This window comes from Cebidichthys violaceus, unplaced genomic scaffold (assembly GCF_023349555.1).
Source record: "Cebidichthys violaceus isolate CVI_PGR_0920_01 unplaced genomic scaffold, fCebVio1.0.p SCAF_22, whole genome shotgun sequence".
Classification (NCBI taxonomy): domain Eukaryota; kingdom Metazoa; phylum Chordata; class Actinopteri; order Perciformes; family Stichaeidae; genus Cebidichthys; species Cebidichthys violaceus.
Genome location: NW_027176395.1, coordinates 5,683,896 through 5,700,284, shown reverse-complemented (window position 1 = coordinate 5,700,284; position 16,389 = coordinate 5,683,896). Strand labels below are relative to the sequence as shown.

General features: G+C 43.5%; 2 protein-coding genes across 8 annotated transcripts in view; one reads left to right on the top strand and one right to left on the bottom strand.

Annotated features, from left to right (window-relative positions):
* Positions 1 to 2,668, top strand: LOC137877818 (insulinoma-associated protein 2). Its single transcript, XM_068717964.1, has one exon. It carries the CDS (start codon positions 26 to 28, stop codon positions 2,033 to 2,035), a length of 2,010 nt encoding a protein of 669 aa, XP_068574065.1. The 5' UTR covers positions 1 to 25; the 3' UTR covers positions 2,036 to 2,668.
* Positions 2,669 to 3,603: 935 nt separating this feature from the next.
* ralgapa1 (Ral GTPase activating protein catalytic subunit alpha 1) overlaps positions 3,604 to 16,389 on the bottom strand; it is a 65,034-nt gene continuing 52,248 nt past the window's right edge. For 6 of the 7 annotated variants that reach the window (XM_068717662.1, XM_068717664.1, XM_068717665.1 and 3 more), the window contains 2 exons: positions 11,492 to 11,616; positions 3,604 to 6,639 (listed from right to left, as the gene is read on the bottom strand). In XM_068717662.1, coding sequence (XP_068573763.1) covers positions 6,494 to 6,639; positions 11,492 to 11,616 — 271 coding nt within the window. In that variant the 3' untranslated portion in view covers positions 3,604 to 6,493. Of the gene's footprint in view, positions 6,640 to 9,746; positions 9,780 to 11,491; positions 11,617 to 16,389 lie in introns of all 7 variants that reach the window. The other variant, XM_068717668.1, reaches the window with a different exon arrangement.

The window sequence follows — 16,389 nt, the reverse complement described above, 5'->3', positions numbered from 1 at the left end:
CGAGCATCATCGTCATCCCCACACCATGCCTCGAGGATTCTTGGTGAAGAGAAACCGGCGATGTCCGGCGTCGTACCGGTCACGGAATAACAGTAACAACAAACCCGAAGCATATTACGGTGACATGAACAGCAGCGGTAAGTGTGAAGTGACAAACCCGGAGGCAGTGGAGGGGAACGACGTGTTGAACGTGTTCCCGTTTGAACGGCCGGATGGACTGCTCCCGGTGTCCCGCGGAGACTCCGCCGCTGTCAGGGAGGCGTGGAGCCCGCACGTGGAGTCCGCGCTGGAGGCGGAGGCGGACCGGCGCGCGCAATTACCGGAGACCGAGGGCCAGGTGAGCGAGGTGGACGTTCTGACTCCCGATAGTGACTTCTCCTGCTTCTTCCCACCTCCTCCTCTACCCCCACGCGACTTGACATCAACAGAGTCCTGCAGCCCCGTTAAACCGGTCGGCACGAGACTGCTGGACCATCATCACCACCACCACCACCACCACCACCACCACGAGGAGGGATATAAGCAGCCGCTGTTCCCTGGCAAGTGCCTGACATCCTCCCCGGTGCCGGGGTTACCGGAGCTGCCGTTCCTGGTGAGCTCCACGCCGACGTCGGTGTCCCCTTCCATCGAGAGGCTCCTCGCGAGCGGCAGCCGCAACGCACCGTCCTACGGTCACAATGACAAGTACGACCCGAGCATGGGTCATGTACACTTGTTCCCGCCACTGACACTTGTGAACCCAGAGCAGCATCACGCGGCGAGGAAGCGCTCGTTCCTCGAGCAGGATCAACGCTTGAACGGCAACAGACATAGCAAACAGCCCGCGGGCAACCCGTCAAAGAAACCCAAAGTGAACCGAAAGCTGAACTTCGAAGACGAGGTCACGACCTCGCCGGTGTTGGGTCTGCGGATCAAGAAGGAGCTTCCCGAGCTGAGGAGACAGCGGGAGAGGTCCGCTCCCACCGGGAACCAGCCGCTCGGAGAGTACATCTGCCAGCTTTGTAAAGAGGAGTACTCCGACCCTTTCTCCCTCGCGCAGCACAAGTGCTCCCGCATAGTGCGCGTGGAGTACCGGTGTCCCGAGTGCGACAAAGTCTTCAGCTGTCCCGCCAACTTGGCATCCCACCGCCGCTGGCACAAGCCTCGTCCCGTAAACGGCCAAGGTGGAGAGACTCAAACGAACAAGAGCCAGCCGCTAAAAGAAGCACGAGGGCTCGTTCAACACGAGAGGCAGCCGGTAGAGATGGAGGGCAAAGAGAACGAGCTGCTGCGCATAAACGCTAACCAGCACCACGGAGTGCTGGACAGCTCCCGCGTCAGGCGCGAGCCCTCCCTGCTGCTGCTCCACGGTCGCTCACGGGACAGCCCCGACAGCGACAGCGTCGCGCCCCCTCACTATGATTCCTCGCTTCATTACCGGAATCCGGCCGAAAGCTGTCTGGACCTGCAGCAGCAGGTGAGGGCGGCAGACAGTCCACCCTCGAGCCTGCTTCTGTTAAACGGCAACCCGGACGAGCGCGCGGACCTGCCGTCGCTCCCGCATCCTCCTTTGCCGTTTGTCCAGTCGTTGCCGGAGGACGAAGTGTACGAGTGCCAGTATTGTGGGAAGAAATTCCGCCGACAGGCTTACCTAAAGAAACACCTGGCTGCGCACGAGACGACAGCGCGAGCGTCTCCCAACCCGTCATCTTACGGGCAGGCGCGCGAGACAGGCGGAGGACAGAGCCAGGTGTTCTTGTGTCACCTGTGCGGTGCGCGCTTCCCGTCGGCGGAAATCAGGGACAAGCACCGTCTGTGGCACGCGATGAGGGACGAGTTAATGGCGGGAACATTGGGAGGAGGACTCAGACCAGACGTGTTCCACGCGCAGGGAGGCGAGAGCGGCAGCGGGGAGTGCGATCAGCAGCAGATCTTCACGTGCAAGCACTGTCCGTCCACTTTCTTCAGCTCTCCGGGGCTCGCGAGACACATCAACAAATCCCATCCCACCGAAAACCGGCAGGTGATGCTGCTGCAGATGACCGTGCGACCGTAAAACGAGCGCGAGACGGACCAACGGACACACTCAAACAAGCAAACAGATAATATATAAAAAAAATAACCAGTTATTGACTGTCATTATGAGGAACCTATTAACTATGAAGTACATTTGATTCAGCTATGGTTCGATTGTAGATTGAGACGGAGGCCTGTTGGGTTCAGTTGTGGTCAAAAAGCAAAAACGTGTGTTTCAGGATACGGACTACGGGTGAGTTTTGTTTGAAGCTCAGTAAGCCTCTTGACTGCTCAAATGTTTCACAAAGATACAGTTATGATCTACTGACGCCAGAACGATGCAAACATTGTTTATGGTATTGAGACTGATAACCCAAAAGCAGATGTAAACTAGACAATTAGCTAACAGTGTCAGTAGGAGCGGAACTGTCCATGGTGCTGAAACTAAACTAAATAAACCACCTACTGAAACTAGTACAAACCGACACCATGTCCACAAACGCACATCTGTTATCTTTCACGTCTTTACAGCTTTTTTTTTTTTTGGAAGAAAAATAAAAGGACTTTTTAATTCGCTGGACAGGTGATCTAAGATGATTTAATAAAATAACAGCAGGATTATTATAACGATTTAACGTTTAACTGGATGCAAATTAAAGTGACCCTTGTTCTAAATGGCTATTTCTTCTGTTGAAACCTCTATATTGAATTTGTTATATATATATATATATATATATATATATATATATATATATATATATATATATATTCTGTTTTGCCACAGAGGCCATTTCTTGTTCAGCTTCTCTTGCATCCTCTCATATTATGCCCAACACTCTGTAAACGATTTGACATTTAATCACAGTAACTAAACTGTTAGTGAACACTTGAGAGAACAGGCCAAACTGAAGTTTGATAGAAAGGGTAATTTGATTATGATTAATTAGAGCAAGAGGGGGCCATTGTACGCTGAATGTACTGAAGCAAAGATCGACACAGGCCTCTCTACATGTGGCAGACGTTTAAACTCACACGGTTCTGTGGAAAAGTAATCACATTACACCGAAGCTCAGGTGGAGCCCGGTGTGTTACATTATGTACTGGCGTAATATGTAGTGACCTGTAATTACATTTAGAAAGTGACCTTCCTTACCCCAGGAACCGGAGACAGAACCAATGTCCTAACTCTATTTCATGTACAGTGAACAATACAAAAATAAATAAAACAGAGAAAATAATCAGATAGACCATAATATGCCTTTTATAGAAAATGTGCCAGTAAGTTTCACAGCTACAAAATATTTTCATACAGAAATGGAAAATTGAATGGGTGTACTGCTAATAAAAAAAAGAAAAGTCTTTTGTCTTTGATTATTCATTACTGTTGAAATATTTGCTAAACGCCTTCATGATGCTAAAATATCATTGTGGTTCTATGAAACCTATACAGTAGTATTTTGATATGTCTGAAGTTGAATGTGACATTTATTCAAAATTATTGTCAATAAATGTTAAGACAGTACTCATTCATGTGGTTTCAAAGATTTGCGCGCACACACACACACACACACACACACACACACACACAATTTATGAATGGTCCGGCTGTCAAGTGGTACGAATCGTTTATTGTCAAACTCCACCATCGCACATCTGCGCTCTCTTCCATGTCCAAAAGAGACATTACAGGTCTACATACTACAGATCTGACAGTAACATAGTTCCAGGAAGTGTGAGTGTGTGTGTGTGTGTGTGTTGAGATACAGCTGTTACATGATCAACACATGCGGTTAGTACTGAACCGGCGTCATGCAGTATGTACAGTCAGTAGTTACATACATCAGTCTCCAAACTGACCACAGCTGAACCCCGTATCCATCACGGCCCTCGCGCTCGGAGCATCCATCCACGCAGGCGCAGAAGTTACATGTTTGTGGGAAATGTGTGTGGTCGACATGGCAACAGACAACCAAGGTGTCAGATTTGGGTCAATAAGGCTGACTAATACTAACACTTCTACCTGAACAATCTTCCTGGACAGACAGTCCTCAGGCTGATGTGGATTTGTTTTAATGCTGAAAGGCTTTGGGTAACCTAGGTTTTCTATACATTTTGGTTTTGCTAATCAGGTTTTTTATTTAAGTAAAACAACTGAAATCCTTTTTTTCTGAATCTTTCTTCATGGTACTATGAAAGCAGCATCATGACTCAAGTGGAGTCACTGGTATTTTAATCCAAAGCCAATAAAAGGTGTTGAAACCCAAAAAGTATTGAGACGCGGGTGAGCTGCGGTCTGCATACAGCATGTACAGATCCTTCCCAGAGTGCAGTGGGGCTAGTTGACCACGTGTCGCAACCAATCAATGGTGCTTCTTCAACCTCGGCAATAATAATAATAATAATAATAATAACCGTAACAGCAATAATTTAACGGGAACACTCAAATCTCAGCTGACTTTAAATATCCACAGACAAAATAACAAGATTAATTTGACCTCGAGGGGTTGAAACAAAACGTTTGACAATCCCTTTCCTCTCTACAGAGAATCTATGGCTGAAGTAAAGACAATGAAACAGTAACAGAAAATACAGTTGTGAATACACATTAAGCAGTGAAGCATAACGCAAAACCTTTAACTCAGATCTATATTTTCAAATGCAAACATTTCATACAGTACATGCGTGTTTCCTATAGATCAGACAGGAGGAAAAGGAACTCATCATGTCAAATAAATGGATAAAGGTTCAATGGTGATAAACCCAGAAGGAACCACAGCTGAGACCATTAATGAAGAGAAACCCGGAAAAAACGATGGAAGCCAATCTGAAACGTTAACGCGAACGTAGTGTTACGGTTTCTGGATTGTGATGACATGCGGATCCCCTCCATCCACAACTGGAATCGGGGATGAGTCCAAATAAAGGAGCAGGATTTAAAAAAAAAAAAAAAAAAAAAGAGCACAAAACTGTTTATTTCTACGTGATGGTGTGATGGTTCCTTCCTTGCTTCCTTCCTCGGGCCTCACTTAGCAATATGTCAAACAATGAAAAACCTGGATTATGATGGCCTAAAACACAGTGGTACCAAGGTTACACATATGAGCAGTAAAGAAGAGTACTTGAGATACAATTTGAATTACCTTTAAATTCAGAGAGGATGAAGAGTAAACTGGGTAGGAAACAGAAAACAACGCTGAAGTATTACATCTTGTAGTGTTTTAAGCAGATAATGTGGTCTGAGGATAAACCAGTTTAACTTTGGCAGCTATTCTCACATAACAGTATGTACACAACCTTATATATATTCATATATCTACTATATATATATTCATACTCATACATATATAGATATACAGAATATATATAAATGGAACAAAAAAAAAGAAAAAAACAAGGAACATAAATGCAATGAACATCAGTGCTTTGTCCACATTTTACAGCATGAGCACAAAAAAGTTGACACTTAACTTTATGTAACAAGTGCTTCCTCTTTGATCAATCATTTTTCTACAAAGCGCTTTTCTCTCTGTCGTGAAAGACAAACAATCCCTCCATCATTCCTTCAACACTGGTTCTCACATCTCTTCGCTCTAAGGGAGTTGAAGATTTTGCGGGGGGGGGGGGGGGGGGGGGGGGGGGGGGGGGGGGGGGGGGGGGGGGGGGTTCTTCTGGATTCAAATGCAGAGAACGTTTTGGGCTTTAGAGTGATGCCGCATTATATAGCTAGCGAACGAAAGAGTTTCTATTTACATTTTATGAGGACTGAATAGCAAACAGACCCCTGCCCTTATCTTTATAGGCCTAATGCTGTACTGAGAACAAAAATATACTTTTATCTCGCTTTCTCCATGCAACACTGTAGGTGCAATCGTTCAGAAATGCATTCTTTTTTTATATCAAAACTCATAGTTCTGTCTGTACACACACACACACACGGACTGACTATCGTACAAATATACAGATTCCACATAGCGGCGTTCAACCTCTCTTTGTTCTGCGGTTTTGACCTCGATGAACGTGCTTCTCCAAAACGATCAGCGTCTAACGTGGCACACAAGCTTTTTTTGCGATTTCTAACATGGCGCGGATTATGATGGACTAGTGCAGCACTCGTTCGGCTGCGTCTACGATGAAGATCAGCACTGGTTCAAAGGTTTTTTGTTTTTTAGAGCAAAGCCAAGGATATATTCAGCAGCTGTGAGCAATTTCTAAATAAAGTTACAGTGTTAGATACTCCACAGAATACTTGTACATGTGTTTTTTGAGAGTACAACTGTGTGACGAAGCATCAAATTCTACTGACACCCCAAGATGGTTACGCTCTTTCCTGAGAACAACACCCATCGGCCTTCTTCCTGTTGGAAATAAACGCCGATGTGGATTTCTCCACCACAGTCTGTTTTCAATGTGTTTCATGTTTGTTTTCGCGTACTTTTGAATTGTAGACCAAAAGTGTCTGATTGCTTGATCGGCTCAGGGCCGCGAAAATCTAGAGAGCTTAAGTCTTATTGGCCGATCCAGAGGAGCGCCGCAGCTTCATGGACATGCGGCTCTTGCTAGTCCGAGGAGACATGGGGGATGCCGAGTCGCTCCCGGCCTCCCCAAGAGCCGGACTTTCTCCCCGAAGAATCTCTAGGCAGGAGCCTGTGGAGGGGGAGGGGGTAGGGGGTTGTGGGGTGAGGGGCAAGTGAGGAGGATGGTTGGATGGGGGAGGGAGGGAGGGATAAAAGAGAGGAGGGAGGAGGCAAATAAGAGAATGAAAAGGAAGAAGGGACAATAAGAAAATTGCATCCCGCCCCATGATGTTCTACTGAGCCGGACTGCACAAACTCACACAGATAGGACAGACAGACACAGACTAGAAGAACACACAACATGCTGAATTCATTCTAAATCCCTAAAAACTCTTAGAAGAACGGAGACTGTTTTAAGATGCGATTGCCCCTGAGATCATGTGTGTAATTAAAAGCTACACAAATGAACTCGACATAGAATGTTTAACACTTGCCTTTTGCTGAATATATCCGCTGTAGAGGCAACATATGCTGGACAAGTGTCAGGATCTAGTTGCTCCCATCTACTCTTAGAATATCAGCTGATTTGTTTGGCTGTTATTGCTTGTTCGGTTTCCAGCGGATGAGCAGCTCCGTCTAGATTTCCGTTGTAACGTTCTGTGGTAGCGGCGATCACTGGCTGGACTCGGTTCGATTCAACTTTTTAAACTGCACTCTACAATATTTATAAATACTGACAAAATTTGACCAAACAGCGTCATTACAAATGGTTTGTATACTTATCCTGCATCACATGTATTTTTAAAAGGTGACACGTATCAGACTTGCGTGACTAACGTGTTGCTGATATTAGCAACACGTTTGTCAAGAGATGCTCATTTCTGCCTGCATTTTCACTTTATCACTTTTTCTTTTTCATTGGAAATTTTTGCAGTAATTTCTATATGAGATGTTTGGAAACTATACTATAAACAGAACATGTAATTATTGGGCTATCTTCTATCTATAAAACATACCATTCACAGCTAGCATGAAGGACCTTCTGCTTCAGACCCTTCCCCTTCACCCTGAGCAGGTTAAAGCTGTCTAGTGGTTTAGGGACCATCATATACATAACACTATGCTCCTCTAGAGGAGGAGGAGGAGGAGGAGGAGGAGAAGGAGAGTCAAGAAAATGAAAGGATGGGAGAGGAGAGGAGAGGAAAGGAAAGGAAAGGAAAGGCAAGGAGAGGGAACAAAAGGAAAGGAGGGCCGTAACAAAAAGAGGCGAGAAGATGGAAGCAAGAAGGATACAGGAAAGAATGAAACACCAGTGGAGAGATACAGAAGGGGAAATAAATGCAATAGACAGGAAATAGAGAGGAAACAGGAGAAGAGAGAAGGTATAAAAAGAGGAGATGACAAAGGAGCCGTGAAGGAGGGATGGTCAGAGAGAAAAGAAAGAAAATGGAAAAAAATGAATAAAAATAAAGAATGAGAAGTTGCCACACACACAAAAGAGAAAAACAATACATTCAACGGACAGAATGGAAAGACACAACAGACTGACTGACAACACACACAACATGTTGGACACATTTATGATGACACAGAACACATCTTAACTACATTATCTGTGTGCTTCATTTTGCTCATCCCCACCACTAACTTACTTATTTCAGATGTTACAATACAAACAAGTCTACTGAAGAAAAAAAACACCTGAAATGTTTAAAGTTACACATTGTGTGTGTGTGAGTGTGTGTGTGTGTGTGTGTGTGTGTGTGTGTGTGTGTGTGTGTGTGTGTGTGTGTACACAGAGGTACATCGTATCATAACCAGGAAGAGAGGAGCATACAAAAGGTTAGAGGTAACGTTTCACCAGGTCAGTGTGACAGCGCAGGTTAACAGAACAAACAGGAAAATGACTGAGTGAGTGAAAAGGCCAAAGAGCAGAAAGCTCACATCGTTATAAAAAAGGACGTCTCACTTTCATCATGCCACTGAGTGGAGCTTGGTATGAAGCTGATCTAGTGCTTAAAGGGACAGTTCACCCCAAAATCAGAAGATACATATTGGTCCTCTTGCACGTAGTGCTATTCATCAATCTAGATTGTTTTGATGTGAGTGTTGGAGGTATCGGACAGTAAAGATGTCGGCCTTCTCTTCAATATAATGGAGCTATAAGGCACTCAGCTTGTTGGGTACAATTAGGTATGATTGAGAAACCTGAAAATTGTGACTTTGTTACTCAAGAAAATATACAGACCTTGTTGTGAGCAGTTTATGTTGGAACTAGTTTCTTTCTAACAAACTACACTCGCCAACAGTATCACCGTGCAGAAGGAAGCGTTCATCCACTCGTGGATGAGAGGCTCATGACAGCGTGAGACATTGATGGCTGAGCTGTAAGGTTAGCTAGCTCAGTGGTGCTAGGTGAGGTAGCAGTGTCGAGTATACATGAACTCTTCCTTCTGCACGGTGATGCGGTTGGCGGGTGTAGTTTGGTAGAAAGAAAATAGATCCTACATGAAACTGCTCAAGAAAGTCATGATTTCCAGAAAGAGACATTGCTGTTGAGTTTTTCAAATGAAGTTTTTGGCACTTTGAGCACAACAGGCTGAGAGACATCTAGTTCTACTATACTGAAGAGAAGGCAGACATCTCTACTGATGATGTCTCCAACACAAACAATCTAGATTGATAAATAGCACTACATGCAAGAGGAAAATGTTTTTTTTAAATATATTTTCTGTCCCTTTAAAGAATAAAAGTAAAAAAACAGTGTTCAATAAGAAATGTCATCAGCACAGGGAGCTGTTTCTTGTGTAAGGTCAAAAGAATCCACACTACCTGCCAGCACAAGGCGGATAAAGTTAGTGACTAAAGAGAGGAAGTGGTGGAGACCAAAACAGAGCTTAAAAGGAGAGTGGATATTAGACTGACATTCATTAGGTGGACACAAACATGACACCAAATGAATGGCCAACACCCCGCTGCTCCACTCGTAACTAACCACAATGAGTCATACCGAACTACACCCACAGATGAGCTGAAGATGACACTTCCTTCTAAACAGTACACAACTGTAAACACATGCAGACCTGCTTAAACTGTGGAAAACACAGAGGAGAAAACAGACGAGAACAAAGATGAAACAATATGGCGGAGGAATCGGAGGAGAGCATAGGTTAGGCTGAAATGTCAGTAGGAGGAGCCAATCAGAAGGAGGCGGGTCAATCATGTGACCAGGCTTACCTTTTTAGCTATAGGCAAGTGAGACAATACGATCTGAAGGAGGGGGGAAACAAAAACAAAAAAAAAAAAGGAAAGAAATAAACAAAAAGAATATAAACAAAAAAGAAAAAAGGGAAAAGCAATTGAAACAAAAGAAAAAAGAAAAAAAAAAAGAAAAATAAGAAGGTGAAATTAAAATCAAAAAACAGAAAGAGAGAATAATGTTTGATCATTGTGCTGTTAAGGGAGGGGAACCTGTAAGTTATTACCTGGAGACAGACAGAGAGAGAGATAGAGGTAGAGAGAGGTAGAGATATGGGGAAGGGGGGCTGTCCTAATTTGAGCAAAGTATATTTCAGAGCACAGGATTATTAAACTGTCCAGATTTTGTCACAATATGAATTCTTAATTTGGACATGATGATACGCATTTTAAGATTAGGAATCAGGCAAATTGAGACGAGCAAGTAGTGAAATGAGTGGCCACGAAGGGCCCTAATATCTTATTATCTGACTAACGTTTTGATCCTGTGTTCTGAAATGACGTTTGGGGCTGAAGAACACACCGACAACCCAATAAAAGAGCAACATAGTGCTTCTGACAGCGGATTTCAGTTCCATACAATACTCCAAATGAAAATTTGGGCAAAATAATAGCGTTCCAGGTTGCGTTTAATGTTATTCAGCCTCAAAGCGGGTTGATTATTATTGTACAATTATTAATATTTTTGCCACAATAGTTGGTGAGATGAAGAGCAGTTGGACAAAAAAAACAACAGTGATTCATTATACACATATTAATATTAACACTCACAGCCACACCTCTGCTTGACCAGTAAAGAAACACAGTAAAACATGGTGTCACTGTATTCCTTACATTATTACACTGATATGCATGTAGACTTACGTCACACAGTGTTGCTCCTTTATGCTTCATATACCTCGTGAAGTGTGTGGCTCAGCTGCACGATTAGATTATTGTAAATAACTGCCACGCTGAATAATTTGATTATGTGCGAGTCAGAGGACAGCACACTATCTTAAATGACACTTAGCCGGACACACTACGGACAAAAATGATCAGTAGCCGTCTAATAAACTTAACGGGATACATATGAGGTGTCATGCAGCAGAGTGTAACTCCCATGTGCATGCCTGGCATCTCTACTGGCTGATCAGATGTCAGCTAATTCCTCAGAGATGCTCTGGAGACAGAAGAAGGCTCTGAGCACGGCGTTGGACAGAAAGCAGAACTCATTCGATACTCGGAGTCTGTGAATCAGGCCGTGAGCTGCCAGTGTGTGTGTGTGTGTGTGTGTGTGTGTGTGTGGCAGATCCGTCGTTCAAAAGGCAGAGCGAGAGAGATGTTGTTGGTAGTTTAGAATCCATCTTTAGTGCTTTAGAAAAAAGCTGTATATTTCACTCAACAACCCTTTGATGTTAGGATTAAACAAGGATTTTACTTGTGAGAACCCATAGGCACGCACCAAGTATTCAGTCTAAATATTTATAATTAGTTTGTCTACTATGTATGTACAGTATGTTTTAATGTCACTTGCCTTCAGCTCTAAATTCTCCCACGGGTTCGTGGTGAGGGACAAGAAATAGCTAGAAGCGTCATGTCTAGATTTGGCCACTTTGGTTGGTTGACCAGCAGTTTTTCGTGTGTCGTTAGTTCTGTCAAAGCCCGTCTCCGAGGTTTGGATCGGTGTGGTGTAATACTTGTCTGGTTACTGGATGCTTCCCGTGCAGACGGTTGTGACTCACCTGTGTCAGAGGGCAGGTGTGTGCAAGGAGCGGGGCTGTAAACTCGAGCTGCGTAATCCTCGAACGTGGTTGGCTCCTGGTGGTGCTGCACGATGGTTTCTAGGTATCGGGCTCGCTCCTCATAGCTGAGGTCAAAGGTCAAGGTCAAGAAACAGCAGCAATAGCAGCAACAACAACAACAACAGACAGACGCCAATAGAACCCAAGAGGAGCAAAAAAGATGAAGACAGAATCTGATGGAAGATGGTGATAAAACATTAGATCTGGAGGAGCTTTGTCAAGTCTGACGAAACAAGCCTGATGACGTCATAATGATGTCATCAGGGTCATATCTCAGTTTAGGCTTGGAGACTACAAGCAAATAACAAGAAGGCTGCAATACAAACTGGGTTTGTGGAGTTTAAAAGGTGTGGGTGTTTACCAGGCACAGAGGTTTATAGAAAGACTATCCAGTTGCATTATGGGAAATGTAGGCTCCAGTGTTTTAGGATATTTTAGACTCTGCTGCACATTCTTTTTTAAATCTGTATCTCAAAGCCCCAAACTTTATGGAGACTAAATAACTGCAGTGCCCCTTTAATATCTTACACATTCTGTACTGTTTTAATGAAGTTTATTTACCTTTCATTAATCTGCACATTTGAACATGAATTCAAAATCAATTAACCAAATAGAAGAAAACAAGCAGTAACAGAACAGAAAATAAAATACTGTAAAGTAAAGCAAATATAAAACAAGAATGTAAAAAAAACAATGAAATGAGAAAGCAGCATTTTTCAGAATAAAGCACCGTTAACTCCATATACCTACAGTAGTTTCCACATGGATCTACAGAGAACGCTGCGGTCGAAGCAAATCAAAGGCCTTTTATCACCTGCTATTACAGCCTTCAGCATTGAATTCAAAGAGAGGTGCAGAGAGCTGAGTGAATGGAAACCAGGACTTCAACTGTCCATCTATTAGAGATAACCTCATTGATAGAATGACATTCACCCGACTCATACATCCAACCATAATGACAGCCATATGCAGCCATTATAGTCTCTTTGACACACAAACGCACAACTCAGTCCCATCAGCTACAAACAGTATTACCATTTGCTCAGTGAGCTCCAATAACCAAGGATTTTCAATGAGAGCAGAGCGTGTGTGTGTGTGTGTGTGTGTGTGTGTGTGTGTGTATTTGACAAGAGTGGTTGTGAACAGGCACGATGTGTGTATGTCAGCGCACGTGTCCCTGTCTGAGTGTGTGATGGGATTAGGCCAATGAATCTTCAGAATGAAATCTGTGTGTTTGTACCTCAGTGTGTGTGTGTGTGTTGTGAATGGGTCGGCCATCTGTAATAGCTCCCATGGGTTTTCTATTGGGTTAGAGAGCCGGTCTATGGGCCTCAGAAGGAGAAAGATTCAGGTCTAATGGTAACTGATCCAGTTAGAGACAATGATAATAACAACAATATGGCTCCTTTTAAAGTGGAGGGACAGACTGCGCTGGCAGAATTAAAAAGAAACAAGGAGGGTGGAGATGGAGGGAATGAGTGGAAAAAGCTGGAAAGCAGAGAGAAAGAAAACTCAAATAAACTGTGGACAGACGACGCTGTTTGCTTAACATTTTACTGAATACAACTACCCTGCATTTCACAGGGACTTAAGGGTTTTAAGATCTAAAAATAGCAGCTATAGTTTCAAAAATACTTTTCGAATCCTACTGAGAAAAGCAAAAGAAGTGAAAGTGAACTAGTCAGAGAGGGAACAAAGGCGGGAGAGGAGCAGGGATGGAGGCTGGAGGTGCAAAGGAAGCAAGGTGGTGCGGGAGGATGAGAACTTGTAAAACGACAGGGAGGAAGTAGCAAGGGAACAGAGGAAGAAGGGTGAGAATCCTGCAGCAAATCACAGTGGAGGTGAAAGGGGAGGACGGCGGGTGAGACGGGGGAGGGAGGATGTTTAAGTAACAATATGATGTCTTTCCCGGAGAGAGCGGCGAGAAGAGCAGCAGTCACACACGGAGCGTCAAGCCAGTGTTTCCAACACCGAGTCTCTATGTGATCTCGCCGTTTGCCTTTTCCTGCTTCCCACTCCCCTGCATCGCACTTCCCCCTAAGGTGGATGAGTGTGTGTGTGTGTGTGTGTGTGTGTGAGAGAGTGAGAGAGAGTTGTGTGACTGTAATGCAATAAGGACCAAGAGCTGTTATATATTCTTGCAAACAACACATAATTACCTTTATATCATGTTTAAATAGTGTGTGGTTGTATGAGGCGGTATCTGCCAGCAGTATGTGTAGGTTCTTGAGGAAGGCGCTGCCTGATAAAAGACCACTGTTTCCTAATTTCTGAGAAGGTCAAAAGGTTTAAAAGGACACCTGCGGGAGAGAAAGAAGTCTACAGAGGCAGGGGGAACTGAAAGAAAGGACGAGGAGAACAGAGAGAGATAAATACACGGACATGGCACCACCGCTGAGATAAATGACGGGAACATCACTTTACTTTTCTTCACCACTGCCTCCGTTAGATCTCTATCCCTCTTTCTTCCTCTCAGCGGGGGCTTTCTGCCTGTGGCTTCGTGTCACAGTGTCACAAACACCAGCTCCATACTGGGAGGGGGCAACATCAGGAGAGAGGTGGATGCACTGTGCTGCAAAACATTTGACATGAGCAGTTCATATTTGGGATAAATAAAGGCCCCGCGCATCCACACAGGAGCCTTCAGTTACTTGGTTAAAATGATTACAAGATACAGATACAGTTACTATATGGGGCATTTATTTAAAATAGTAGAGGTACCTTCTAGGACTTTTATTTTGAAAAACTAGGTCTATCCATAATTTTCTGGTTACATACAGTGCGAGTTGGGGGCTATTATTCTGAAGGGGTTGGGGAGGCTAAAACTGGTATTATAGGTGTTTAGGGCTGTCCTCAACACCCATTTTTGCCAGAATATGTAAAAATATTTCTTAATATATGAAAGTATTTTCACTTGGCAACTTAAAAAAAAGAAGATTGAGATTTGAAGCATTTCAATTGCCTCTCAACATCGCGACGGCTGAGCCAGCGGCTTGCAGCTAATGAGGCTAACGGTGCAAACTATGACAAAAGTAATGACAGAGCTAACGGTGTTTACCTGAGGGGGAACCTCACTTCTGTGACAGCATTATCAGCTTTAACCGACGTACGAGCGTAGTGCAAAGCGGCGGCCATGAGCTAGTCAGTGGGTGATAATGCTCTGAATCCCGCTCGTTTTACTTTTATGGTTACTAAATATTTGATCTATTTGAGACTTGAAAATTGCTTTGTGAAACATTTCGTGGTGCATCTTCACCATCGAATGAAATTATTACCATCAAAAAGTAGAAACCAATGAGAGCTCAAAGAAAATGGACTTTCGTTCACACACCATCCATCCCTCCATCCAAATGGAATTCGTCGTAATGAAATCTGTAATTGAATTTCAGATGGCTCCTCTTATAAAGTCATTAGGGGAAAAATATCTCTCTTTCGTAGGGAAAGAAAGGGAAAGAAAGAGGGAAAATTATGGAGGGGAGGAAGAGGGGGGGGGGGAAGGCCGGCGAGGGAGACAAGGGAGAAAGCAGCGCAGAGAAAGGCGGACAGAAGAGAGATAGAAGGGGATAAAAAGCCTCTTTTGTATCGAGTCAGAAACTCATTTTCTTGTGCGTGGCTGAAAAGAGAGGAGAGAGTGAAGTGATCATGTCATCTTTAGCTCTAACTCTCTCTCTCTCTCTCCAACAGCGCGGTTCATTGTGGCGCTGTTCGACTCCTGCGATCACTTGAGACTGAGGGAGACGGGAGGAGGCGAGGGGGGGAGAAAGGGAGCTTGTTAGCGCATTAGGAGCCGGGGCCCACCGCTGGGTTGTGCAGGCGCGTGTCGGTGGCAAGTCTGCATGGAGGATTGTGTGTATATGTTGTATATAGTGTGAATATACTATGTATTTCCTTGTAAATGCGTAGGGCTTACTGAGACGTCAAACACGCTCATTTGTATGACCTAAATGGGTTAATTTGTATGTTTCTTTTCTAATTGCTATTAACATAATGACACAGAATGTCAATATGTTGTTTTGAGTTTACAGCTTCACAAACTATTTAAAAATAAAACTGAAAATTTAAAAAATGTGGTAAGGATCCGAACCTTTTACCGCGTCAGTGTAAAGGAACACGCTACTTATGGGTCTGCAGCTCAGCCGGAGTCTTTATACAGAACGACTGACTGGATTATGATTTGTACTGAGACATTTTGGATAAATGGTCCAGGACATGACAGTGACTGAATCATCTGCGGAAAAAAAAGGGTCCTTTTAATAAAAAGAAAAATGTACATTTCCAGGCTCTTCTGGTTAAGCTCTGCTAAAAGTACTTTGGGCATGTCTTACAATCAAATCAGATATTTTTAAAATGTAATTTCAAACAATGTGTGTGTGCGGATTCTTCCCTGTTCACAAGGCTGGATGACACACGTTTACCCGTCTGAGTCGTCTACTAATGAGGGCTCACATGTTTTCAAGTCAAACATAACTTTGTTCTGTTGTTACTAACTGACCAAAATGTGGTCGGTAAATCTCAGTACTGCTTTCACTAGGGCAGCACTTCAGTGAAGAAAACAGGGAAAAAAAAAAATATCTAAATGAAAATGTGTGAGTTATTTGGAAAATATTCTGGGGGAATTAACTACTGCTGCATTGGTAAACAGATACAACTTTACTCAATTTAAATAACTTAAAGAACAAGACATTATTCTTTATTTTTCTTAATAAGAAATATTTTTCTTGATGTCAAACTTTTTTTAATACTATCTCACACAAAGAGGAAAACGGACAATGGTTTAAAACACGTCACAAATCTTTACTGTCCTTTAAAAAGACAAAGTAAACCCATAAATCGGCTGG